Source organism: Cavia porcellus, unplaced genomic scaffold (assembly GCF_034190915.1).
Source record: "Cavia porcellus strain 051 isolate PalLab524CR breed Dunkin Hartley unplaced genomic scaffold, mCavPor4.1 scaffold_16, whole genome shotgun sequence".
NCBI classification, from domain to species: domain Eukaryota; kingdom Metazoa; phylum Chordata; class Mammalia; order Rodentia; family Caviidae; genus Cavia; species Cavia porcellus.
The window spans coordinates 28835551-28862358 of record NW_026947499.1 but is presented as its reverse complement, the minus strand read 5'-3'; the positions used below and the strand labels follow the sequence as shown (position 1 = coordinate 28862358).

The 26808-nt window shown below is 46.9% G+C and overlaps 3 protein-coding genes and 1 long non-coding RNA gene across 11 annotated transcripts in view; 2 read left to right on the top strand and 2 right to left on the bottom strand.

Moving 5' to 3' along the window:
• Pi4ka (phosphatidylinositol 4-kinase alpha) overlaps positions 1–1376 on the top strand; it is a 148211-nt gene extending 146835 nt beyond the window's left edge. Inside the window, exons 54-55 of the mRNA XM_063226035.1 lie at positions 76–159; positions 1000–1376. Of these exons, the coding sequence (XP_063082105.1) occupies positions 76–159; positions 1000–1051 (136 nt within the window). The 3' untranslated portion in view covers positions 1052–1376. The remainder of the gene's footprint in view (positions 1–75; positions 160–999) is intronic.
• Tmem191c (transmembrane protein 191C) overlaps positions 1–19000 on the bottom strand; it is a 26983-nt gene extending 7983 nt beyond the window's left edge. The window contains exons 1-11 of one of the 7 annotated variants that reach the window (XM_063226039.1): positions 15175–19000; positions 12601–12685; positions 11258–12201; positions 10029–10551; positions 9623–9746; positions 9262–9511; positions 9065–9121; positions 8886–8945; positions 8688–8752; positions 8068–8607; positions 3333–7916 (exon numbers count right to left, since the gene is read on the bottom strand). In XM_063226039.1, coding sequence (XP_063082109.1) covers positions 7827–7916; positions 8068–8607; positions 8688–8752; positions 8886–8945; positions 9065–9121; positions 9262–9511; positions 9623–9746; positions 10029–10183 — 1341 coding nt within the window. In that variant the 5' untranslated portion in view covers positions 10184–10551; positions 11258–12201; positions 12601–12685; positions 15175–19000 and the 3' untranslated portion in view covers positions 3333–7826. Of the gene's footprint in view, positions 1–3332; positions 8816–8885; positions 8946–9064; positions 9122–9261; positions 9512–9622; positions 10552–11257; positions 12202–12600; positions 12686–15174 lie in introns of those variants that run through there. The other 6 variants (XM_063226043.1, XM_063226040.1, XM_063226044.1 and 3 more) reach the window with 6 other exon arrangements.
• Positions 14585–20248, top strand: LOC134470690 (uncharacterized). Its single transcript, XR_010039748.1, has 2 exons — positions 14585–14806; positions 15046–20248. It is a non-coding gene; the product is annotated as an uncharacterized LOC134470690 (long non-coding RNA).
• The window catches only part of Grk3 (G protein-coupled receptor kinase 3), a 146467-nt gene continuing 138791 nt past the window's right edge, over positions 19133–26808 (bottom strand). For both annotated transcript variants that reach the window (XM_063226036.1, XM_063226037.1), the window contains one exon: positions 19133–26808. In XM_063226036.1, coding sequence (XP_063082106.1) covers positions 26647–26808 — 162 coding nt within the window. In that variant the 3' untranslated portion in view covers positions 19133–26646.

Here is a 26808-nt window from a genome sequence, read left to right as displayed (position 1 = left end):
CTGCCTGACCTGAGATGGGCTGCCATGTGGTAAGCAATGAAAGCCAGTAACAACCCCTTTGTGGTCTTTCTCCAGGCACAGATTTAGCCCCAACATGACTGAGCGAGAGGCTGCAAATTTCATCATGAAGGTCATCCAGAATTGCTTCCTTAGCAACAGGCAAGTCATCTCACCTGCCCTTCTCTTGTGCACTTAGCAATCCTGGATAGGCATTAGGGGTCTTGGAGTCCCCAAGCCACTTCTCTCATGGGAGTTTCAGGGGAGCAATAGGTGCTGATTTAGAGGGGGTGGGGAAATGCTGAGGTGAACACATGGCAGAAGCTGATGTTAGAAAGCTGTACCCACCTGGGGTCAAGGAGGTCTGGGTGCACAGAGCACCCAGGAGCAGGGAGGGAGGATGACTTTCCTACACCCAGGAGCAGGGAGGGAGGAACAGTGACTAGAAGATAGGGTGGGGTCAGTCTGTCAGTCAGTGCTGTGATAGGCATGTGGAGAGGGAGGAACTGCTAGGTGCAGGTACTAAAGGCAGAGCCCAGACTGTGCTTGTGTAGGTGTGAGAATCAGAGGTGGCTTTGACAACAAGGGGAAGGTAACTCCAGCAGGTGGGTGAAGGAAGCGGCTGTGAGAATCTGGGAACTCTCAGCAGAAGGAACCCCTAAAGATAAGGGCAAAGGAGGCTGGGACCACAGGCTATATTGCTGTGGAACTGCTGAATGAGCCTCAAAAGAAGTGGAGAACCTGTTCCTAAGTAGAGAAGGGCCAGCTCAGGCTGGACCGTGAGGCTGGAGAGACAGGAGCTAGTTCAAGGTGAATGCAGGGAGTGCCCAGGGATAGAAGCATCCAGCAGCATTGCCAAGTCAGTGAAAGGGGCTGGGCAGCTGAATGAGGCAGGTCTGTCTATGGCAAAACAGATGTGTGCACTGGGAGAACATAGGGGCTCTAGGTATGTGGAAAGGTGCAGACATAGCTTCCTTTCACTCTCCATCCCTCACCTTTCAGGAGCCGGACCTACGACATGATCCAGTACTATCAAAATGACATCCCCTACTGAGAGGGGTCCTTCTAGAGCCCAGTAGTCCCTCCCAAAAGATATCTACAATCATGGAGTCTTTGAGCATCTCTGCCCCCCAGCTGGCCCTCAAGAGGCTCCCAACCAGTAGCCTGGCCATTTCACACAGCAGAGTTGTTCTATAGGAAAAAGAACCACATGTGGTGATGCTTTGGTGTCACCAGAGACTGAGTAGACAATCATCTCTATGCACAGGTGTGAATCCTTGCACTGGACACATTCCCTACCTGTCTTGTTACATAGGTACATGATGTATTTTCTTGTGTCTAAATAATAAAGTAATAATTATGTGTTTCTTAAGATTTAATCAGTGTGGACAAAATAACCACCAAAGTGCTATGTTGGAACCAAGCATGGTGAAAGTTTTGAGACCCTGTCTCAGAGGGCTGGGGATGTGACTCTGAATGAAGTTCAATCCTCAAGACTGGAAGAAAAAAAAAATGTAGTCTGACATTGTAGCAATTGTAGTCCTGAAGAACTAAAAATGCCATTATGCCATTTAGAAATCCATGAGCTATTAAAAGATTACTGCTTCAGCATTCAGATTCATAAACTGCTGAGGATGTGGTAGAATTTGGAGGCTGGAACTGGTGTTCAGTGGTAGAGCACCTGAACTAGGAACAAAACACATATGCAGTGTTGTGTTATGTCAGAGTGAACAGTCTAGATCCTTGGTCCCAGGAGTTTGAGGGCAGCTTGGGCAACACAGCAAGAATCTCTCTCAAAAAATTTGAGAGAAATGGTATTTGTGTAACTGACAAACTTACAATCAAGCTTACAGATTAGAGGTCACTTTACAAAAATCAATGATGTGTGTGAATATGACTGCATGGAAAACATCAGTGATCTCATGGAAGATTCAGATGTGAAAAAAAAAAAAAAAAAAACTAGATGTTGACAGGAAGGCCTAACCAGAGAAACAAAAGTATATGTACCTATTCTTTCCAAATTGACGTGTGGGTTTTTCACAATTACTGATCAAAAGTCCTGAAAGTTTTGTAGTAGAAATTGACATAAAATTTATACGGGAACACAAAAGACAAAACATAGCTGTTTCTGCTGCATGTGGTGGCACATTCCTGCAGTCCCAGCACTTGGGAGGCTGAGACAGGAGGACTGCCGTGGGTTCAAGGCCAGCCTAGGTTATGTAGTGGATTCAAAGCTAGCCTGTATTACATAAGCAAGACCCTGTCTCAAAAAAAAAAAAAATTACAAAATAGAAAATGACAAGACAGAAGCAAAACCCAACCCTAGACCTCCAGCCTATCCAGGACAACTGCAAGGGACAACGAGGTAAAATAGAGGCCACCCATCTGAGATTTCTGAAATGATAGCAGCAGCAGTTCAAAAACAGGTGAACAAGACTATAGAAGAAATCAGATCAGAAGTAATCTTCCAAGTAAAAAAAAGTGGTGACTGTAATGAAACACTTATTCAGCAGGTCTAAAATAGATTCTTAAAAAGGATCATAGGAAAATGATGGAAACCATGAATGCTCAACATGGAAAGGACAAGGAATCCATGAAGCAGATTCAAACATATCCAGGAAATCAAAAATTCAATTCAAAGTTGGTGAAAATTACCTCAGGACTTTCAGACTTAGAAGACAGGATTGTGGCCAAAGGATGGGGGCTGGGGATTTAGCTTAGTGGCGTAAGTGCCTGCCTGGCAAGCACAAGGTCATGAGTTTGATCCTCAGTACCAAAAACAAATTATCAAATTTATCAATTAAAAAAAAGCAGTCCTAAAGGAAATTTATAACAATGAATAGCCATAGCAGAAAGACAGAATGAATTCAACCTGATGTTGAATCTCAAACTTTTAGAACAAGTCCAAAGCTCGTATGAGGGAAGAAACTATAAAAGTCACATCAGAAGTTAATGCAATAAAGACTAAGAAAACGATACAAAGAATCAATGAATCAAAAAATTGGTTCTTTGAAAGATTAAATAAAACTGATAAACCCTTAGCCAATCTCATAAAAAAATTCATGCAATTAGGAACAAAAAAGGTGAAATCACAATAGATCCAGATCATCAATACTTACTTCAAGAAACTTTATTCTAATGAAGTGGAAAACACAGATGAAAGGATCTAGATACATATGAACTACCAAACCTGAATCAAAAAGGTAAAAATTCTAATCCAGTATCAGTCAATATAATTGAAAATGTACTTAAAACCCTACCAACAAAGAAAAGCCCAGGTCCTGATGGGCTAAGTTACAAGAAATTTAAAGATCTAATGCCACTACTTCTCAAACTTTTTTTTCATTCCAACAAATGTTTATTGAGCACCTGTTATTAGACAGGAGCAACTGTGGGCACGTGAGCAACAGCAAGAGGGCAAAATCAGATTCCCTGCCCCCACGGGGACACTAATGGGGAGACAGCACAGTGACTGTGTCAGTGCAGATGATTTTTTTTTCTCAAACTTTTCAGTGAAATAGGGAAGCAAAACTCCCAAACTCATTCCTAGAAGCAAGTATTTTACCTGATACCAAAACCAGAGAAGGATCCAGTTTAAAAAGAGAATTATAGGCCAGTCTCCCTAATGAACAGAGATGCAAACTCCTCAAAATACTGGGAAACAATACAGAAAGTCATCAAGAGGGCCAGGAATTTAGCTCAGTGGCATAAGCACCTGCCTGGCAAGCGTGACATCCTGAGTTCAATCCCTGGTATAAAAAAAAAAAATGATTATACATCATGACCAAATAGGGTTCATTCCAGGTACGCAGGGTTGGTTCAGCATACACAATAAATGTAATACACCATATCAACAGAGCAAAGGACAAAAATCACCTAATTATTTCAGTGGATGCAGAAAAAGCATTTGACAAAGTCCAACACCCATTAATGATAAAACCCCCCAGGAAATTGGAAGAAATGGTCTTTAGCTCAATCCGTTCTCAGATGAAGAAATACAAATGGAAAATAAATACATGAAAAATGTTCAACATCGTTGATCATTTGAGAGATGCATATTAAAACAAAATTGAGATTCCATCTCCAGAAAGAATGGTTATTATCAAAACATTAACCAATAACAAATGCTGGAGGAAATGTAGGGGGAAAGGGACCCTTCTCTACTGTTGGTGGGAATGCAGACTGGTACAACCACTGTGGAAATCAATATGGAGGTTCCTCAAAAAAAAAAAAAAAAAAAAAAAAAAAAAAAAAGGTAAGAGGTCCCATTCAACCCAGCTATTGCCCTTCTGGGTATCTTCCCAGAAGAAATAAAAACATACAACAGCAATATATGTGCATTCATGTGTATAGTAGCACAATTTGTAGTAGCTAAATCTTGGAAACAAAGATGGCCATCTGCTGTGGAATTTTTTTTAAATGTCTTTTTATACAATGGAATACTACTTGGCCATAAAGAAGGATAAACTTGAGACTTTTATTGGTAAGTGGATACAACTAGAGACCATACTCATAAGTGAAATAAATCAGACTCACACATGTAAACATCATATTGTCTTCCTGATGTATAATGCTGAAAGAGTAAAGTCCAAACACATACTAGATACTGTGAAATAAGAAACTGTTCAAAAGGAAAAAGGAGGGGCTAGGGGTTTAGCTCAGCGGCATAAGCGCCTGCCTTGAAAGCAGGCAGTCGTGAGTTTGATCCCCGGTACCGATAAAAAGGAAAAAGGAAAAAAAAAAAACGAAAAAGGAATCAGGATGGGGGAAAATGGAAGAAAGGAAGAAAAAAATACCATATTGTTGTACTAGTTTGTAAAAAATATTTGTGCCGATATCTATTGGAGAATTTTTATACCCATATCTTGTACTCTGATTAACTAATAGAATAACAATAGTTAATACATTGAATATTGTTACCTTTAATTTTGTTATGAAAATTTGTTTTGTTTTCCCACAAAGTAAAAACTAAAATATTGCATTAGTAAGGAAAAATGAAACCCATATGTCAAGACTTAACTGGGCTTTATTAATCAAAGCAATGTGACATATGTGTACAAGGAAAGACAAAAGAATGGAACAATGCAGGTCCAGCCAGGCATCAGAACCAGAGCCAGAAATAGGAGGGAAGATAGGCAGGAATGATGACACTGCCACACATGAATTTTCAGTCAGCTGTGATTAAGATGCTATGGGCCATAACATATAAAGCACACAGCATGCAAGAACCTATGGTCAATGTGGGCAAAGAGAAATCCTAAGGAAGAATGATGGGACCCAAACCTAGTGGCATAAGCTGGTAATGTCAGCATTCTGGATGAGGCAGGAGGATTGCAAGTTGAAGCCTCCTCTGCCAATTTGGTGAGACTCTGCTTTAAAATTTTAAAAAATGGGCTAAGGATGCAGCTCAATGCATAGGCTGAAAGTGCGTAGGAGAAAAACTATAAAGAAAGTCTTCGATGTGCTTATTAGCATACTAGATATGGCTGAAGAGAGAATTTCTGAGCTTGAAGATCCCTAAATAGAAACTGCCAAGGAGCTGGGGATATAGCTCAGTGGCAAAGCTCCATGTTTATATGTGGACAGCCTGGGTTCAGTTCCCAACTGCAAAACCAAAAATTGAACCACCCAAAAACTGCAGGTCAACTAAAATGGTATAGCACTCATAATGGGAGCTCCAGGAGGAAGAAAAGGATGAACAGAAACAGTATGTAGATGACAGATTTTCTTCCAAACACTGTCAGACAAACCTCAGATCCCAGATTCTCTTAAGAACACCAGGCAGGGTGAATACCAAAATGTCCACAGCTGGGCATATCACATTTACAGTTCAGGATATCAAAGACAAAACATGTGGGTCTTCCTTGTTCTTGCATTGGTTCATGGTCCTGGGGAGTACCAGAGTCTCCCTGAGTTGCCCAGGCTGGGTTTGAACTTAATCTTCCTGCCTCAGACTCCCAGAGTGCTGGGATTACAGGCAGGTACCACCACACCCTATTAAAGACCAACTAATCTGACAGACGCCAGAGGAAAATCACCTTCCCTGTACAGGAGCAAAGTTCAGATTTACATTCAGCTTTTCAGAAACTGTGAAAACAAGAATGGAGTGAAGTGCTTAAAATACTGGGAGAAAACCCACCAATGTAGAATTCTACATTCTGAAATAATACTTTCCAAAAGTAAAGGACATCCAGTTGTGGTGCACCCAGGAGCTGAGGCAAGAGGATTGTTGCAAATTCAAGGTAGCCTGAACTACAAAGTGAGACCCTATCTCAAACAACAACAAAAACAAGTAAAGAGCAAAGACTTTCTCAAACAAAAACTGACACGATTTGAAGGTTTTGGGTTTTGTTATTGCCCAGTCTGGTTTCCAATTCCCTAGCTCAAGCAACCCTCCCACCTCAGTCTCTTGAGTACTGAGATTCAGCCATGCACCATCGTGCCTGGGAAAAAGAGAATATGTTGTCAGTAAACCTGCCTTTCAAGAAATGCCAAAAGAAGTTCTGTGGAGAGAGGAAAGTTGCTGTGGGTAGAAATTCATTCACATAAAGAAAAGAAGAGTATTAGGAAGTAAGTGAGTGCAGGTAAAAGTATTTTTTTTTTTACTGATCTAACAGTCCAATCAAAATAGGAATAGCATAGTAGCAACATATTCAGTTATATTTTGTGCAAGAGGAACAAACATCAGCTGCAATACAAGGGATAAATGGAAGAGAATAGGATTATTTTATCATAAGGTGCTTGCATTACTTGAAAGTGGACTTGAAATAGTTGTAAGTATATATTGCAAAGTTTATAGCCACCTTCTAAAAATGGTTTTTAAAAAAAGGATAGCCAGACATGGTATACATGACTGTAATCCCAGCTTCTTCAGAGGCTGATACAGGAGTGCAAGTTCAAGATCAATTTGGTCAATTCAATGAGACCATGTCTTAATATATATTTTTTAAAAGCCTGAGGATGTAGCACAGTGGTAGAGCCCTTTCCTAGCATGACTGAGGCCTCTGAGTTTATTCTGCAGTACTGCCAAAAAAAAAGTATAATTGATACACTAAGGAAGGAAAATGGAGCCATATAAAATGTTCATTTAAAAGCAAAAAAAGTGATAAAAATAGGAATGAACAGAAGAATCAAATAAAGCATTAATAAATATGGTAGCTATACTGTACATCCTCCTGTGCCAATAGTCCCTTTATTTGTAGTGATCTAAGTACAACATTAAAAGTACTTAGAAAAAATTTGGATGAGAAGCCCAAGCCTGTAGTCCCAATGACTACAGAGGATGAGGCAAAAAGCATTCAAATCTAGGAATTCAAGGCCAGCTGGGACAACTCAGGGAGACCCTCTTCTCAAAAAGAAAGGGTATATATAGAGTTACCAGTTTAGCAAAGCCGTGTTTCAGCTAGGGACCTACCTTGATGTGAAGATCCAGGATTCAATCCTCAGTACCACCCTCCAAAAAAGTTTAAACATAATTGCAAAAACTGTGTGTATGCATAAAGATACACTGAGCATTTCCCTGTTCACAGTTTCACTACTGTAGAATAAGCAGAGCTGTATGGCGTAGGCAAAGCAAAACTCATGGTACACTTCCACGAAGAACATTTCTCATGAACAAAAAGAAAATTACCCACAGAGCCCGAAATCCTGAGTGTTCACTGCTGGCTGTGCTCAGGCACACAGACAGCTAAAGGCACCACAGGGAGGCAGGTGTGCGGGACTCAAAGGGATGGGAACCCACCCAGAAGAAATGGGGTTGCAAAGATCTGAACGACCACACGCAAAAGGAATCACAGAATCCACGGGAAGACGTCACCCACCAGGGACCCCTACTCCTCAAGGCTCAGACCGGGGGCAAATGAGTTCAGTGAGAAATTGCTGACCGGTGTCTGAGTTGGTTGAGGTGCAACAGCAGGAGACTAAAAAGACATAAAAACAAAATGAAACGGCAGGAGGCTGGGAAAGGCGGGCCCTAGACCTGCCAGGCTTCCTGAGACCCGGGCGGAAAGGACTGCCACCCTCTGAGCCGAGGTGCCCTGGCCAGTCCGGAGGGACACGCGAGGGACACACCTCAGCCATCTCTCCCAGGCGCCCCTGTAGCCACGTCGGAGACCAAAGTGCAGACGGCCACGGCTGGCGTGATGCGCTCCAGGCAGGCAGCAGCCGGCTGAAGGTGGTGTCGGAACCGAAGGGCAAGAGTCCCTGGTGGACGGCGTGGGGCTTCAAGTAGAGCAGCGGCAGCACCAGGAAGCCGAGGGGGGCAGCACCGGGTCTGCAGCGCGCCCAGAGCCACACCCTGCAGGCGCACGGAGAGAGAAAAGGGCGGCCGAGGACGGTCCGGGAAGGGATTGGCGGCCCACGGGTCGGCGCCCGGCTCACCCGAGACGCCCCGGGCCTGTGCCGCAGAACAGCCGCTTCTCCTGCGGGAAAAGGAGCCCGCGAGCCATCCGTGCTGGGGTGGCGGGAGCGGCGCGGCCCAGGTTTCCCCGGAGGACTTGGATTCCAGCTCCAGCCCTTCCGCCCCGACCCGCGCTCACGCAGTCCGCCCTGGCCACCTCCTCCATAAGTGAGCCCGCGCAGTCCTGCACCTGGAGAGACCGCGAATCCCACCTGCAAAAGCAGGCACTTAGATGGGCCATCGGCTCTGGTGGCCCCGACAGCCATCCCACCGCACGCACTAACTCGCTTACGTTTCCGAGCCGCCCCGCCAGGCGTCCAGCGCAGCCGCCGCCTCCATCACCTTCCCCTGCAGCTCCTGAGCGGGCGGGAGTGAGGACTCAGGGCGAGGGGAGGCCTCCCGGCGCCAACCGCCTCAGATCTGGGGGTGGAGGGGAAGGGCTGCAGTGTCATGGGGGGTGACCCGCTCTCAGGGTGGAGAGCGACCGCACCTGTAGGACTCCGCTCTGCTCCTGGAAGCTGACCCAGGCCTCCTCCGTCCGCTGCGAGTCCTGGGGTACCGGAGCCTCGATCAGACTCCAGGGGACACACCGCTCCCTACCCGCCTGCACTGTCCAGGCTCCTTCACACCTGAAGGCGCCTCTCCCCAGGGTCCCGCGTCCACTCGCACCTGCCGCAGGCCCTCCGCCTGCATGGCGTGCTTGGCCTCCACCAGCTCCAGCTGTTTCTACGCGAGGAGCCAAGAAAAGTCAGGGACTCGCTCGCCCGCAGCCAACAGGTGTCTCAGGGCCCCGCCCACACCAGCCCCCAGGGGTCGTGGCCCCGCCTCGCCCTTCAGGTCCCACCCTTCAGGCCCCGCCCAAGCACCTGCAGCTCCACCAGGTGGGTCCCCACTTGCTGCTCTGCGCGCTGCTGACTCAGTTGTTCCCCGCCATAGTAAAAGAGCTGGGGGAGGGGCTTGTGAGGGGGGGTGCGTACTGGTTCTAAAGAAGGGTATTAGGGGACTGGGACCAGAGCGGAACCTCCGCGAGGAACCCAGAGAGAGACCGTCCCATCCTTGCGGTACCTGACTTGACAGCTCCTCCCACTGTTCCTGCAGTTGCCGGTTGCATTGCTCCTGAGGAACAGGAGCGAGGGAGGGGTCCGGGCTCTCCGCCGGTTCCGCCTCACCCAGGCCCCGCCCCGCCCGCCCGCTGGCCCCGCCCCGCCGGCCGGCCCCGCCCCTCACCAGCTCCATTTTGCGCCTTTCCGCAGCCTCCAGCTGTTTCTGCACCCTCTCCGCGCGCTCCCTCACCGCCTCGCGCGCCTCCGCTCTTAGGGCTGGTGCCGCTTGACTTCGCCTCCGCTGTAGGCTGCGGAGGGAAACTGAAGCCGGTGCTACAGCCAGGGCGCGGGGCCCTCAGGATCCTGCGACTTCTGTCTCCCCGGGAAGGACCGGCGCGGTCGGGGTTGGAGCAGAACTCGCCAGGTTCGGGACGTGCCAGGCGCCCCCCTTCCTTTCCCCGGACGTCTGACAGGGTCGTCCGAGTGTCCAGCAGCCTCGGTGGAACGTGCGGGCCCGGCGAGGCGGCCCTGTCGCCTTCGGCTGCCGCCCGCGAGTCCTACAGCTCCGCCGAGCGGCGCTCCCCGCGCACCTGCGCTCCTGCTCGCGCAGTTCGTGCAGGCGTCCGGCGAGGCTCTCGCTCTCGGCCTCCAGCCCGCGCACCAGCTCCTCTAGCTCTTGCTTCCGCAGGCGGCCGTCACGGTTGTCCTTCTGCAGCTGCAGCCGCTGCTCCTGCGCCTCGGCCATGCCCAGTGCTGTGCGCAGACCCCGACACAACCGGAGGGTCTGCCTTTGCCAAACGTAAAAGTTTGAGACTGAAACAAGAAGACCGCAAATTCAAGCCCAGCCTGGGCAACAGAGCGCCTTAGCGAGAGAGACCTTGTCTCAAAATAGAAGGGCTAGGGATGTAGCCCACTGCGAAGGCCCTGGGTTCAACCTTAGTACCGAAGGTGGGGGGAACATACAGTGAGAAGTAGATTGTCAGACATCTCACCACTTGGGCAAAATCTCTGCTTACCTTTTGTGTAAATACGTTTCTAGCTCAGCGGCTCTCAAAGTTTTTGGTCTCAGGATTCTTTCATACTTTGAGAAGTTACTGATCCCAAAAGCTTTTACTGTAAGTAGATAATATACCACAATATTCACCAAATTAATTAAAACTGAACAGTATGTAAAATGTGTATTAAACTGTACCTGGTACTACAAAATCATGTAAATTTTTTTTTCAAAAATTACAAAAATGAAACTATTGTTTTAAATCTCGAAAAATGTAATGTCTGACTTAACACAAGGCAGTTGTTTACTTGAGTCTGCCTCTGCAAAAATGAAACGTTTTAAATCTCGAAAAATGTAATGTCTGACTTAACACAAGGCAGTTGTTTACTTGAGTCTGCCTCTGCGTTCTATGTGTTGCCATATGTTGTCTTGGCTGAGATGAAGAAAACTGGTCTCATAGAGATAGATGCTTGGAGGCACAGAGAAGCCATTAGAAGTGAACAAATTTCAAACAAATGCATGGAGGTACAAGACTGGGCTTTGGTAGGCAATCGGTAGGTAAGCTGATTCATTTTGGGTAGAACAGTGGCCATGAACTAAGTCCCTTGAAGGGATACTGAAAGAGTAGGGTTGGTTGGATGTGGTGGTCACATGTATAATCCCAGCACTCTAGGAGGCTGAGGCAGGAGGATTCTAAGTTTCTACTCTTGAATGGCTTCTCCAAAAGATTTTCCAAAAGGGGGATTTTTCACCTGTCAGGACACTCAGTCCTGGAGATGTAGACCAGCTACTCTAAGCTGTCCCCACAGCCTTCTGATGACTTACCATATGCTGAGTCCTGAAGCAGCTGGGCATGCAGAGGCTGTGCCAGGTGTGCAACTGAGTCAGGAGCCCATTGTGCAGCAGGAGCCAGTGGAGTGCAGCCAGCCAGAGTGCCACATTCTGAAACCCACACCACACCAGGTCTCCCATGGACCAAGTGACTGATCACTTTCTCTTGGGCCAAGGTTGTCCTTTCTAGTATCTCTGTCTTTACCTGAAAGGAATTGAGCATAAAAATTCACAGCATCCTTGAGTAATTCAGGGTAAAAAATAAAAAAAATTTAAAAAGTGTTTCCCAGGGCTGGGGATTTAGCTCAGCAGCATAAGTGCCTGCCTTGCAAGTGTGCAATCGTGATTTCGATCCCTGGTACCAATAAAAAAAAAAGTTTAGAAAAAGTGTTTCCCTTAATTGGTAAGATCTCTGATTTTCCTCCCCAGCATGGCAAATTTGAGAAGTCAGGCCCTTCTTATGATTTAAGGTTATTTCAGAGTTCAAAGAGCAAACCTTTTCCTTGAGTTCTCTATCCCCTCACCCCACTGGTCAGCCCAGACTCAGCCTCTCCCCATCCTGGGCACATGGCAGAGCAGACACTTTGAGATGCATCCCCCTCCATTTCTTCCCTCAGTTACAGCTGTAATTCCAGCCCAGAAGGAGGCTGAGGTAGGAAGACTGCAAGTTCAAGTCCTATGTGGACAACTTAGTGAGACCCTGTTGCAAAATAAAATATGAAAAGGGCTGGGAATGTAGTTCAGTGTAGAGCACCACTGGGTTCAATTCCCAGGATCCCCCCAAAAGGTGATTCCATGCAGCTCACTTATTTACCTCTGTACATCTGCACAAAGAAAAGATCAGGTGAACATGCAGAGATGACAGTTGCCCAGAGGAGAGGCCTCAGAATGACACCTACTTTGCTGGCTCATAGATCTGGAACTGCCAAGCTCCAGAACTGTAAAGAAACAAATTCACAGTGATCATGTACTGAGCCTCTTTCATGTCATAAATGATCATTGTAAATGTTTGTTATTGTTACTGTCACCATTTGTACACTGTGTGTGAGAAAACAGACTTGGAGAAGGCGCCAGTGAACAGACTGTGCTAAATGAGAACTGTTCTTTCACTGAAGTCAGTTCCTCAAATAGCATCTTTAGGAAATTCATCATATCCTTATGATCCCAGACATGCTTTCTTCTAAATGGACTCATTTATCTCTTTTTTGAAAATAAATACATTGTTCAAGGAAATATTATTGCACTGTCTTAACTGTGAATCCATTATCACAGTTTGTGTCTGGAAAACAGACACAAATAAGCACCAGAATTCACTAGATTCTAATTAGATGCATTACCTGTGAGCTTGAAGTCCTCTCTCTGTTAGAAGTTACTAGGGAGAGGCCTTGAGGGCTGTTACCACTGAACGAGACCACCCTCTTCCTAGCGGGGACAGAAAACAAAATAGGAAGTCACTCTCTAGGCGGGTGTTTCCTGTTTCTCTCCTGTCCACCACTCTCCACAGCTGTTCTGTAAAATATCCTACCCACCATCACCTTCCTGACCTCCCTAACGCCCAGGAAAATCAGGAAGGGAATTGGCCATTGCTTTTTACAAGAAGGGGCGCAGGTAGACCCCCTAAATCCTGTCTGCATTAGGGGGACAGCTGAGAGCTGCTGAGAGGCACCCTGCTCATGAATCTAAGATGGTACTCGGGAGACCAGAGCAGGAGCATGTATCCTCTGCCCTGGTCCTCCAAAGCGTGGCTAGCACACAAAATCCCACTCCACAGTCCTCTGTATTTGCTGAGGCAGAAGCAGTGGCCAAAGTCTTCCTAAGGGAGGCCAAAACCCCTGAGATGCCACACAAGGCAGTGGGAGGCGGAACGGGCTAGAACATGGGCAATGGAACAAACATGCCCATCTCTCAGTCTTTCAGCCAATCACATAGTCTTACTGAGACTCAGTTTATCCATCTGTTAAATGAAATCATAAAACCTCCAAGAGCTGTTCATAGAGTTGTGAGGACTGCTGAGATGGTTCCACGGGAAATACTCAGCTAAATGCCTGGTCTTGAGACAAGCTTGCCAGAGTCAAGATTGACCACCTGCAGACCCAAGGAGGGCACCCTTCACTCACAGGGGGTTGTCCTACTCTGGTGTCTGCAGGACACTCTCTAGAATCGGGTCCATAATCAGGAAAAAGACCATGGCCAAGGGATCCTGCAGCGGGTGGGGCACTTGGATGTGGCGATTCTTAACTGAGGCCCTTTCCTTTCCCCTGAAAGGAGGGCACAGCATCTGTCACCAGCCTACTTCAGAACCAGGGACATCACGGTAGACCTCAGATGCCACTGAGGTGAGGGACTTGGATGTACAAGGGAACAGTGTCCTGGAGAATGTTTGGTCCTTCTACTCACAAAGCCATTACCGTACGTGATTGATGTTCCAGACACTGCTAAGTAAAGGCTTCCCATGGCTCCTCCTACCAACTCACAAAACCTCTCAAGGTAAACATGCAGGAAACACACCCAGCAAGGTGGAATTTCTTTCCTAAAGGGGTACAGGAGGTTGCCAGGGCTCATCAGACTCCTGGGTACTTGTGGGTAGATGGGGAGCAACAGGGAATAAAAGAAAGACAAATTTTAAGGTGCAAGAGGGCAGGGAAGGACTTGCTTCTAGTGAACATGCTCAAAGATCTGTTGGTTCATCCGTTTTTATTAGCCAGTATGAAGCACGGGGGAAGGGATTATGCATTATTCATGAAACAGTTGAAAGAGATTTGGAAAAATAAGGAACAGGTTAAACTTTACAAGGGAACAAGTTAAAAGGGTGGGGGCCAATCCCTCTCCTGTATCTGCACAGCTTAATAGAGGAGTAGCATTCTTCATTTTCCTCAGTAGATGTGTTGTCCTGGGAGTACTGTGACTATGAGCCTTCCCTGCACGGCCAGAGAGCACACAGCCTTCTGCATACTTTTGTTTCCCAGAGCAAGCCAACATGGCCATCAAGATGCAGCCCTAGGTCTGCATCTGTCTTGGTTACTTTTCTCTCTCCTTGTTGAGACAAAATGCCTGATGCCCAAAGTTAGGCAAGGGAATGTTTATTTCTTACAGATGGGAGATTGTAGTGCATACTAGTTGGCTCCAAGTGGCAGGGTGGTATGGCTGGGCCTCTGTAAGAAAGCAAGGTGAATAGCAAAAGAGAATAACAAGCCTTCTTGCCATCCTTACACTGTATACTGGCTCCACCCCTGGGTGGGTGCAGCACTCACACTGCCAATCCAAATGCTAGACAATGAACCAATCGCAAACATAGATTTGGCTGTGTCCATGATTGTATGAGGCTTGGAGGGTGCCACTGACATAAACCAGGACAGCGTCTTGGCTTCCCACCATTTCTTTACACAGCCTGGCCCCTGACAGGAAGTGAGTAGCAGAGCCAGGATTTCTAAGAGGCAGGATAGGATCTGAATAGACTTGAACAAGGAAGAAATGAGAGGGAAAAAAAAGAGCAAGAGAGTTATGGAACTTTAGAATCTGCGATGTTCAAATTCACCTGTAAAGGTAAGTTTTCCCTTGTTGCTCAGTTGAGAGAGAGAGAGAGAGAGAGAGAGAGAGAGAGAGAGAGAGAGATTAGTTGCTTTCCTTTTGCATCATGAGTTCAATTGCTATCAAGTACTGTGGCCTCCTGCATTTATTAATAGCCATGTATTTTTTCCAACAATAGCTGTGCTGTTGCCAAATTACTCAGCATTATGAGAGTTTATAACACTGGCACATCTGGTTCCCATTTCCTCACCCAGAGATTTACAGTCCAGGCCCTGTGAAGACAGAGGCCGCCTAGAGGAAAGAGCCGAAAAGCCTGGGGCCACCTGCAGGGAGAGAAATGCAGAAAAGCCCAGAGGAGCAAAACCGCTTCTCATGGCTCCTACCTGGTCCGCTGTCCTGGGGCTCCACACAGCACCCCATCTGCACCGACTGCTCCCCTGCCTGGCTCGGAGAGAGTTCCCATAGCACCTCAGCCTCGGCCGTCTGGAACTGAGTGCTTCCTCTAAGGCCCGACCTGTGGGCATCCATGAATCACGGCTGAGTTCTTCACAGCTCAACAGCAGCCATGCCCACTCCCCAACAGCTGGAAAGCCAGCAACAGACCCTCCCAGCGCTCTGCAGGCCACAAGCACACGTCCTGGGAGAAGAAGGCTCTAAGGGCAAATCGGGTGGGGCGACCGCACGCTCGGGCAGGCTGGCTTCCTCCAGGACTCCTCAGAGGCTCGACCCTGTCAACGTGGCGGGAATTTACAAGAGGAAGGAGCTGGGTGTGGAGGTGTCCCACACTAACTGGATCCAGCAGCAGAGGGAAAAGGGCACCACGAGGCCTCTGTGGGGTGGAAGAGGGGGACAGCTGGAGGAACCAGAAGGTGAAACCCGAAGATAGCCTCAGTCAGGCCGTGAAATCTCCAGGGGAAGGCATCGCCCCTGTGAGCCCCAGCTTCCTCAGCTGTACAGTGGAATGGCTCATCCCCACCGGGACACTTTAGGGATGAAACAGGTCATTGGATGGGAAGCTTCCAGGTAGTGTCCCCAAGCTGAGGAGCAGCGTGGTCAGAGAGACCTCACCTGAAGGTGTCCCACGGGGTAACTGCAGGGTCAAAGGCACCAAGTGAGACCACAGAAAGGCCGTGAGTGACTGGCCGGAGGCCCCACAGCTAGCAAGGGAGAAGCCAGCGCCAAAGCCAGGCCCGGCTGGCCCCAGGCCGGTGCTCCTTCCGTGCTCAAACGGTCTCACTACAGTAAGGGTCACCCGACCTATCGACCTGTCCCCTGGAGGCTGAAGCCTGTGGCCTGAGGACGGCCAGTCACAGCCAGCCCATCTGAGTCCTCACCATGCCTCAGACCTGGTGCTCAGCACCGAGTCTCAGCAATGCCACCACCCTGCAGAAAGGCACGACTGCTAATTCTACCCATTACAACCCCGAGGACCAAGCAACCCAGTAGGGTGTAAAGCATATGGTACAGGCTTTAAAGACAGGGCCTCCTGCTCCCACACTGGGCTTCTTCCTTCCTATGTCCCTGACCTTACGTAATGCACTTCACTTCTCTGGAACTCTATTTACCCATTCACAGAATGGGTACAGCCTACTGCACAGGGTTGAGGATAAATCTCAGTCTCTGCTAAATCACATCTAGCAGAGACTGACTTCTCAATGACTATAAGCAGATAACAATTCCACAGTCGTCGTCATTGTCATTACTAGCATTGTTACGCTTTGTCTCAGACCAGTGGACCCTTCGCTATCTCTCCTCCAGTAGGAAGTTGGTGGAGTCTCTGGTGATCAGGGCGAGTAGGAAATCCTAGAAAGCCCTAGTGCACCCCATCACAAGCTGTGCACCCCAAGCCCTAGTTTCTTCACCTGTAAAATGGGATAATAGCACCTGTTTCAGGGAATGCTGAAACCAGTAGGACAGGGGAGAAGGAAAGAGGGAAGGAGGGAAAGAAGGGGAGGGAGAAAAAGAGGAGAGGGAGGGAGGTGGAAGAGCAGAAACTAAGGGAGAAGGGACAAAGGATGTGGGGGGAACCAAGTGAGATGCAGAGTCCTGGAGCAGGAGTCAGGAGAGCTCTCCTCCCCCATGGCCTTGCTGTGTGACCTCGGGCTCGTCTCTTTCCCTCTCTGGGCACTGGACCGGCCCTGTACATTGACTAGCTCAGACTTGCCCAGTCCAAGCCCTTTCAAGCACTCATCGTCCAGCCCTTTAGGAGGCTCTTGGGAGAGGCGGAGACTCTGCCTTGAACAGATACATGGCAGAGTTACTACCAACAAGCCTGGGCTAGCCTGCACTTGGGCCCAGAGCCTGCACCCCAGGCCCCCTGCACAGGGAAGCCATCCAGCCTGGACCCCGCCGTCCTGCACCTCCTGACTTGAGAGCTCTGGCTGCGCTTTAGTTCAGAGCCTGAAGAGTGAGCACAGCTGGGCCCACTGTCGGCCCGGGCCCCAGGGCATCAGCTGCCTTGGGGAAGGTAAGGCCTGGACTCCGCACTCCTCCTGACTCAGGGTGAAGCTGGCTCACACTGGTCCAGGGCCTCTGGGAAGGGGACGGGGAGGAAGGGAGCCCCTCGGGATGGTGACAGAGTGCTGAGCATGGGGGCTGGCCCGGTGTCTCTGAGGGAAACAGAAGCCTGCCCCTGGCCTCAGTGACAGCACAGACCAGGCAGGAGATCTAGCTCTATGCCACTTCAACTTGTATGATATGAGTTTGTGACTTCACCTCTCTACAGACATGACAGCACAGCACTTACCACAGGCGTGTGAGGGCTTGATGTGCTGGCCCACCCTCAGGAGCACTCAGGGAACTGGGCGGTGTGCACAGGAGTGCTGAACACCAGATGCAGGCTTTATCTAGTGGTCCTTCTGCAGGGACCCACACTCCCAAATGCTCGCCTGTGTACACAGCCGTCTGTGCACAAAGACAGGCTGGGTCCTGCTATTTATGATCCCCAAACAGCAGGAAACCATATGAATGCTCACAGGAAAACTGTTAGATAAACTGAGGCCCATCCAGTCCAGGAAATTTCTTTGGCCAGCAAATAGGGACTTCACCATAAACCACGAGGATGAGAAGGAACTGTGTTAACAGCAGCAACCAACACACTGACCCTGCATCAGCTGTGTGTGGCAGGCAGCTAAGTGCAGCTCTGAAGGCCGGCTTGTAGCTCAGGTGACAGTAACACACTGTGTCAGCAATCTGGCTGTGAATGTGTTGTAACCCTGAATGATGCCAACACCAGGGGACACCATGGAGGGTCCATGGGACTCTCAGTATGGCATTTATAACTTCCCATGAGTTGAGTTACTTTAAATCAAAAACTCAAGGAGAAAATGTCTGGGGGTTAACTCAGACAATTAAGGTCAATAAGAAGCAGCTGGCAAATCCTTTGGAAGACAAACAATTAAGCACCCTACTGCTTTTGGAGAAAAACACCAGGCAGCGTGACCATGCAATTACCACGCATCTTGGGGGCTGTTTTGGTTGAGCTCTATTGTCATTCTGAGAAGCAATGTGGGGTGGTGGAAAGCCTGATTTCTGGGGAGGAGCACATGTCTTCTAGAGTTGCAGGACCACAGGGATGGGGAGGAATAAAGACCAGCCCAAGAAGCCTTCCCTCCTAAATTGTGCAGGGCAACTCCTCCAAATGCTGGATTTCCCACCCATAAAAACAAGAATAACAAGAACAGTAGAGCTTTCAATATTCAGACCAAATAAGGGAAGTCTTACAAGAATGCTGGGAGGCAGACAATATTATGAGCCCATTTTACAGATGAGAAAACTGAGTCAGGGGGCAGGTGAACTAAGAATACTGGTCACCTGTAGCTTTGATTCTGAGCTCTCCTCCATGCTGCATAGCAGGACAACCTTCCATACCGAGGGCTGCATGGGAGCCGAAGGATTGGATGGAGACTGGGTGTAGCTGGAAGGGTGTAGCTAGGAGGGAGCAGCAATGTGAGCACCCCAAATGCTCCTGGGCCTAGGCCAGGCAGGCAGCCTTGTGGAGGAGACACAGAGAAAATCTGGAGGCAGACAGGCCCTTTGTTCAGCCTTCACTCCATCACTCTGATTTTGACCAGGAAGCCTAAGCTCTCCTGAGCCTCGGTGTCCTGTCCCACAAAATGGTGCCTCTGGTCCATGTACCTGGTTGCAGTGCATTGGCCACAAAGCTGTCAGTGACTTTATTCCACGAATTCTTCGCCCAAGTCACAACCACTTGCAAGCTGGGCTTCCCAACGTATCCATGAAATTAAGTGTACATTGAGGACTTAAGAGACAGGAGTGCAATAAAAAATGACGTCAGGTAAGAATGATGATCCACACAAAAGAATGAAAAACACTAGCCGCCAAAATTCAAAAACATTTATTTCATATGAGTACACTAGGTACACCCATTACAGCACACGGCATACTGAATTACGAAGATCCAGATTAGACACAAGCACGTCCATTTGTCACCAAGTGCACACGGTGTGTGTGTGCTGTGTCTGTACTCTTCTTGTCTGGCCATTTGGCAATAAACCTTGAGTTCACCTCTTTACATAGGCATATACCTGTTCTTCAAAAGCACCGCTTAGGTATTTACAAATATAGGTTGTATTATTTGAAGTATTGTCAATAATTTATATTAATTATATACTGATACTATAATTCAATACATCCATCACATGTTGCAGCAGATGGACTAGATGCACCCATCAGGCTGAACATCTTGACTGGGGCTTACTTTGGGGTAGGGTTTATATTACAAGCATCCTGAAAAATCGTGCCAAGGCTTATTTTGTAGTTATGTCTTATTTTCAGGGAAATATGGTATCACTGGAATAGCCAGAGATTTTTATTTCTCTGGGTCCAACGGTCCCAGGTCAGCTTTAAAGCAGTTACAGAAGATGCAGCTTCACCTGTCAGCTCCCCTAAGATTAAGGAAGATGAAATCTCTGAGGGTGAAATGAGAAAGATTAGAAACCCTCGGTTCCCACTTTTCCCTTGCACAGGTGGAGAGGGTATGAGGCTTTGCCAGTGGCAGATGAAGACTCGCTTTGGTGTTCCTGGAGACCCGCTTGTGATTTACTTCTTGAGTAGTGTAGGCAGCAAAAGTCCCATAAATCTATTTGGGATTTTTCATCCTGAGAGGACAGAGCAGTCATTTCAAAAGAAAGAGCAACAAACACTCAGAACTTTCAGCACTAAAGAGCTCCGGAGACCAGAAGTGGAGACTGTTCACCGGACTTGACCTTGGTGTCAGGCACATCGAGCATCAGACAGTGTGGCTGGTACTGGCAGTGACCAGCAGCTCAGTGTCAGCTGTCGGCAGCCAGCAGTACTCGGTGTCATCTGGTGCCGTCAGGACTGCCAGCAGAGCTGCACCTTACAATTTATGATGTCATTTCCAACTGAAACCTAGGCAGATTTGCAACACTACTATTGATAGTATTTTAGTTTTATTGCATGAAATACAGGAAAGATAGAAATTTCTTTAAATAACAAACTATACAAATAAAAAGAGAGGGGCTGGGGATTGAGCTCAGTGGCTCAAGTGCTTGCCTGCTAAGCTCGAAGTCATGAGTTTCATCCCTAGTACCAGAAACAAACAAACAACAAATAAAAAGTATGTGGAATGTTTCTGATGAACCAAACCTATGGATTCGATAATATAGAAAGTTTCCATGCTAGCCAGGTGTGGTGGCCCAAGCCTGTAATCTCACCACTCTGGGAGGCTGAGTCAGGAGGATCATTGCAAATTCAAGACCAGCCTGGACTACACAGTGAGCTCAAGGTCAGCCTGAACTGCATAGAGAGACCTTGTCTCAAAAGGACAGAAAAAAATTTCCATATTAAAGATCCCATATACATGTGGTTCAGCCACCCTTGTTACCAAAGAATAAGCCAAATCTTTTCCAAATACTTAAAAGCACAGAAAAATGATTTAAATAAATGGCCAGTGTTTATCTTATAAACCACATTTAATATATGCAGCCTGGAACATAATCAACAAAAAAGATATTAAATTTCAAGTCCTTTGTAATATGAACACACAATTGGGAATATTTCTTGGTTCCTTATCCTGACAACAAAATCATTTTGGATTTAGGGCAGAATAAAAAATAGAGACAGTAGTTTGCAGAGGTGATTTTAAAACTGTTAGGTCCTGGAGTGCTAGTTCCATGAATGATACTTGACTCCAAAAGTAAAGATTTTTTTTCCTGCCTGTTCTGGATGAAATGCATACCTTTTAAATATACTTTCTGTAGACTTTTGTTTTTAATAAAGGCAATTTAAAATTTGGGGTCTTGCCTTTTTGAGTCAACATTGCCACGGCCATGGTGTGTCTGGCCACCTGTGGACCTGCAGGAGGGAGCACCCAGTCACCCTCCTGGAAAAGGACACGGAAATCTGAAGCCCACTCTGCCACGAGGAAACCGAGGAGTAGATTTCAACTTTCATTTATTCATTCCATAGCAAAAATTTTTAAAAATGTGGCTTGGATAATTTATATCAATATGGAGTTAACAGTTTCAAGAAAAAAGCAGCTTTAAAAATTTAAACTGCTGGGGGCTGGGGATTTAGCTCAGCGGCATAAACGCCTGCCTTGCAAGCACCCAGTCGTGAGTTCGATGCCTGGTACTGACCAAAAAAAAAAAAAAAAAGTTAAAAAAAATTTAAACTGCTGCTGCCATTGTTGGGCCCAGTGAGGCATAAGCAGTGAGACTGTCTGGCCATGTCACCCAGGTTTTACTGGAGCTTCAAAGTGTCCATTAACGAGGTCCCCCAGTGACTGGCCAGGTCATGCATTCCAGCCCCCGGGACACCTCAGGGACCCTGTGCCTTCAACAACAGAGCAGGAGGAGGTGCAGATGCCATGTGGCTCCCGCACAAAGTCCTGTTGGGAGGCGAACAGCATCGTCAGGTCAGCAGCTCCAGCCTCACAAATGCAGTGCCCACGTGCCCCAGGAATCATTCTTGTCATTGAAAGGACTGTGCCACCAGCTGTCAATTCCTCGGTGCTCTGTGGTATAAGGGGATGACTTTACCAGTCAATCCACTCCCCTCTCCCTCTGCCCAGCTGCTTTCTGCAACACCCCGGGCCCCAGCTGTCTGGGATCCCAATGGAGCCCAGCACCTCTCCTGCCAACAGTACTGAGTCCCTCGCAGGGGGCGGGGGGACGCAGCCAGTGTCCTTGAGTGACACAGGCAGGTCCCTGAACACGACGGAGCAAAGAACTGTGGGGTTCAATCACATGAAGTAAGGCTTATTTAAAACACACTTCATTCAAAGCAAATTTATGGATTTATAGCACAGGGAAAAGGTCATGCTTTGAACTTTTGGTTTTTTCTTGATGTGTGTTAAAAATATGAAACATTCATTACAAAACCAATTCCAATGGAAGATCAAATGTTGTTTTGGCTCCACTGCAAATTCTGAGTGAAATTTAAATATCAAGAAAAATCCCATACGTTGATCTGTGAGCACATTTTGAAATGGTGAACAGTATTTTTAATTGGCAGTGGGGCCCGTCTTATGAGATTTGTCAAACTGTGGATTAAGCTAAATCTTGCCAGATATTAGGCAAGGCACTTTCCATAATGCCCAGAGGCTTTGCTGAAAAACTGTATTTGGACATGATCAAGAAGGAAAAAGAAAACAGGCCTGGGGACACAAGTGAAAAATGCATCAGAGAGCAGGTTTCAGGTTGAGAATAAACCTGGCCCTGAGGCTGAGAATCACAAGCTCAAAACCAGCCCACGCAACTGAAACTTAAAGCAAAAACAGAAACAAAACCCACAAACACCCAGCTTTCTTCACCTAATTTATAAACGACAAGTAGCCCAACGAAACGAGAATGGCCTTGCCACAGCATAATTTCCATTTATCTTAGAAAAGCAACAATTTCCTCTACTTATACACTTAGCTATGAAAAATCATATGGAAGACAATGAAACTGAATTCTGATTTTTCACATGAGTAAAATTACTAAAATACATCATCTTAAGTTTAATGTTAGAAATAAATGACTGTACAAATGAGCAAATGTTTAAGAAGTTTTAGTGACCTTCATTTTTTCTTTCCGAATGATTTTTTTTTTTTAGGTTTCTGGAAAAGCGTTACCATAATCACATTGCAACTTCCTCTCTATCATTCCCGGGCTATTCTGGGAAGGGGTTATCTGGGTTACAATGTAGGGACCTAAATGATTTGTTCTATTTCTTATTAGAAAGGTTCAGATTGCAAACCTAAATTTATTAACATATAATCAAAGCAAATACATTATTTTCAAGCATAACCTTTCAGGTATATTTAAATCGCTGCCCCCTCCAAAAATACCACTCTGTCTAGAATATGCAATCAAAAGCTCTCATACACGGTTTCAGGCCTATTTAAAGGTAGTTTAAAGTGAGAGGAAAATGTGTCTCCTTTCAGGAAAAGCAGATGGCCTCAGGTAACTTACTCCAGACTCTTCTGATTATGGTGCCCTGAACAAAATATCACACTTGAAACAATCAGAAAAGTCAAGAGTGCTCTCAATTTTTTCTTTGTAGAAAAAAGTAGCAAAATGTTCCCATGTACTTAAACTGCCAACTTTTTTTAAAGCTGCCAACTATAAATCAATGGGTTCCCCTTATTACTTTCCTCAAATACATTCAAATGCCCACAAATAACACGCTCCTCCATACGCAACTCAGCAGTACTTGGTGACTGTTGCCCAAGTGCCAAGTGTTAAGTGACACAAATCCCTGTCTAATGGAGCTACTGTTCTGCCTTTTAAACATAAACTGAATCTTTTGAAAATAAAGTGGATATGCTTTTCCAAGTAGAACGTACTGATTCACAAATATACTCTCTAGGTGACCATATCTGGTCTTTCAACTATCGGGATGGCCTGCTTAGAATGCAGGGTTCAGGCATGTTTAATTATAAATATAAGCAACATTTGAAAGGCAAATTGCAAGACTGTCCCACTGGTGGTTCCCTCCCTGTCCCTGGGGGTCAGTGGTAATACTGAAGGACAACACATCACTCGGAATTGGGCTCAAGTTTTCTCAACAAGACCCCAAAATATGTCAGTAAACACAATTCAATTACAGTATTCAGTTGCCTCCTGTGGAATCTGTAGCATAGAAAAGACTCGAATACCAGGGTCATATTTTTGGGTTTCTTTTTCCTAAATGGTGGGGTTTTGTTTTTTGCTTGCCATCTCTCTGGTGCCGTTCAATATTCCTCCACTTTCAATTAAAATGATTATACAGCCGGGCGTGCTGGTGCACACCTGTCAGCCCAGCACTCTGGGAGGCTGACGCAGCGGGACCATGGGTTTGAGCTCAGCCCGGGCAACTTAGTGACTTAGACCCTGTCTCAAAAAATCAAGAGTTCAGAGTAAAAACACTGATTCAAATCTCTCATTCTATCAAAACGACAACAATAAGCAAAACAAAACAAAACAAAAAAGATGAAGAAAAAAAGAAGAAAAAGAATGAACTAGGATTCATATAAACTTCATTTATTCCATATATGTTATATAGCAGCTTCAAGTAACCTATTTTTACTTTTTGCTTTGATTCATTTGAGTTGTGAAATCAAGTCTTGTTATAACATTATAAAAATATCAACCTTGATTATTTTCCTTAACAAGGTTAAAACATCCCAACTGTAGAAATCTACTGTCACGTGAAAACTTGGGCTGACTTTTGAACTTTTCAATGATACAAAATGTGTAATGGGCCAAACATCTGGGAATTCATTTTGTGAACACTGAAAACTTCTCTTAACAAGTCAAGCACAGTAATACATCCAACCCACTGGCCTGGCTGTGGGCCCTGCAGTACCCCGGCTGGTCACAAACGATTCGGTGGAAGACGGGGCTGCGGTACCAGATTCCCTGAGAGGGAGACAGCTCATCCTAGTCTCTTGCAGAGCTCTGACAAGCGACACCCAGGGAGACTTCGCAGCTGTCTCCTAGGAGTTGTAAATTTATGAAGCATAAGCTTGGGGCAGAAGACTCTCAGGGGATCTTCTAATTCATGCTTCTTTTTTTTTGCTCTAGAGCAAACATAAGTTTTGAAAGAGATGTGAATTGGCTCTAGTGGACAGCAAGGATGGGAAGGCTGGGTAATTTTTCTAAATTCTTTGGTCCCTCGTGGTGCCAGAGCTCCCCCGACAGGAGGCCTTTTGTCTGAGGCTCAGCTCTCTCCGCAGGTTGAAGCCCCTGAGCTTGTGACCCACAAGACCTCTAAAGCAGCTATGGCTGCAACCGATCCAAGTGGGCCAGGCAGACACAATAGCAAGGGCCTTCCTGTTTCCGGTGGCATAAGCACGCACGCATAGGCGCGCGTGTGTGTGCCTGTCTGTGTGTGTGTGTGTGTGTGTAACAGAATCTGAATACTATGCTTCCCTTTTAAACAGGTGGAACACACGCACAATACAGCCCTCCTCCAACACGGGAAACAGCAGAACAAGTACGCGCACTGAAGCCCAGCTGGATGAAATGAGTAACACCCAGATGTCTTTCCCTATAAAACAATAGACCTCTTCACATTAAATTACTTTCCAAACTCTTACAATATAATTTCAGTAAAAAGTATATACTTTCTCAGAGACTGCAGCACACAAATACAAAAATGACGGTTTGGAACCATTAAAATACTGAGGACAGGATCCAAATAATGATGAGGTTCACTTATTTCTTCTGTGAGTAGTTAATTTAAAAACATATGATAAAACCATACCAAGAACTGGACAAATACATGGACTTTTAAAATTATGATTATGTTTTAGCTGATGACGTGGGGGCCTTCACTGGTTCTGGGAGCCCAGTATCTGCTTGGGGGCATCCCCAGCACAGCAGCAGCGGGGACATCAAACTCTAGGAGGGAACACCAGTGGGGCTGGGGGAATCCTACTTAAACGCCCTCAGGGTTGTGCAAAAGCCCAGTGCAAAGTGTTACTCACTAGTGATGGCTGACAGAAGTCCATCCAGCTAGTCCATTGGACACATTCGCTCCTCAGCACTGTTTTTAAAAATAAAATCCATTTTATAACACAGTCAAATCTGAAACTGAGCAGTTCTTTTCCTTCTTTCACACTGCTGACACATTTCCCGGGTGACACAGAGGGAAACGGAATGCCTGTGTCCAAGCTGCTGGTGTGGGGCCACGGCCAGCTCATCACCGCGGTGAGCAGTGACTGGAGCCTGCGAGCCTGGCAAGCTGCTTTCCTTCTGGAATGCTGCCGCCTGTCCTGCAGTAACAGCCCATCCCACACCCCTTACAGGGGTGATGGCCCCACTCGGCGGGCAGCTCTTGGAACAGACCCTGGAGGCAGGTGGCGCAGGTGCAGGTCCCCAGAGCTGCTGTCAGGACATGTCAGCTTCCGCCCCTGGGATGATGCCGAGTGGCTTGTGTGTGTGTGTGGGGAGTATACACAGGAACTCTGCTGCCTGCCTCCTCCAGGAGCTGGGTGCAGAGACCCGGACGAGCAACATATGGCTACGCACGAGGCAACCTACTCCCTGACACTGAAGTGTTTTAATTCCATCCTGCAAAGTCTAAGGTATGTTTGATGTTAGACTTAAAAATTTAAGTAGTAAGTAGGAATCATTTCAAGTTCTAAGTTCATAGATACCAAAATAGGTATGTACCAAAGAAAAAGAGCTGTGCTTTCTTCAGTAGTTCCCAGTGTAGACAGACACTGTCCAGCAGCAGTGCGAAGCTAGCACAGTGGAGGACAGTCCCACTCCTGCAGGGACATCAGCGGCCCAGGGTCCACGCTCAGCTTGGGGCCTGTCCCATCCCAGAGCCAGCTCTTTGGCAGATCTGGTTGTGGCTCAGACCCAGTGCAGCCTCCTGGAAGCCCTGGGGCCCTGGGGTCAGAGGCCATTGCTATTTCTGTGACACAGCGGTGGCTTGGACAGTTCCACCACACCGGAGCGGGCCTTGTTGAGGAACTTGGGAGCTCGGCGCAGCAAGCGCTGGGCCTCTGTGAAGGTCTCAGTTAGCTCCTTCTTCCACTGTGCAAACTCTGGGTCGCT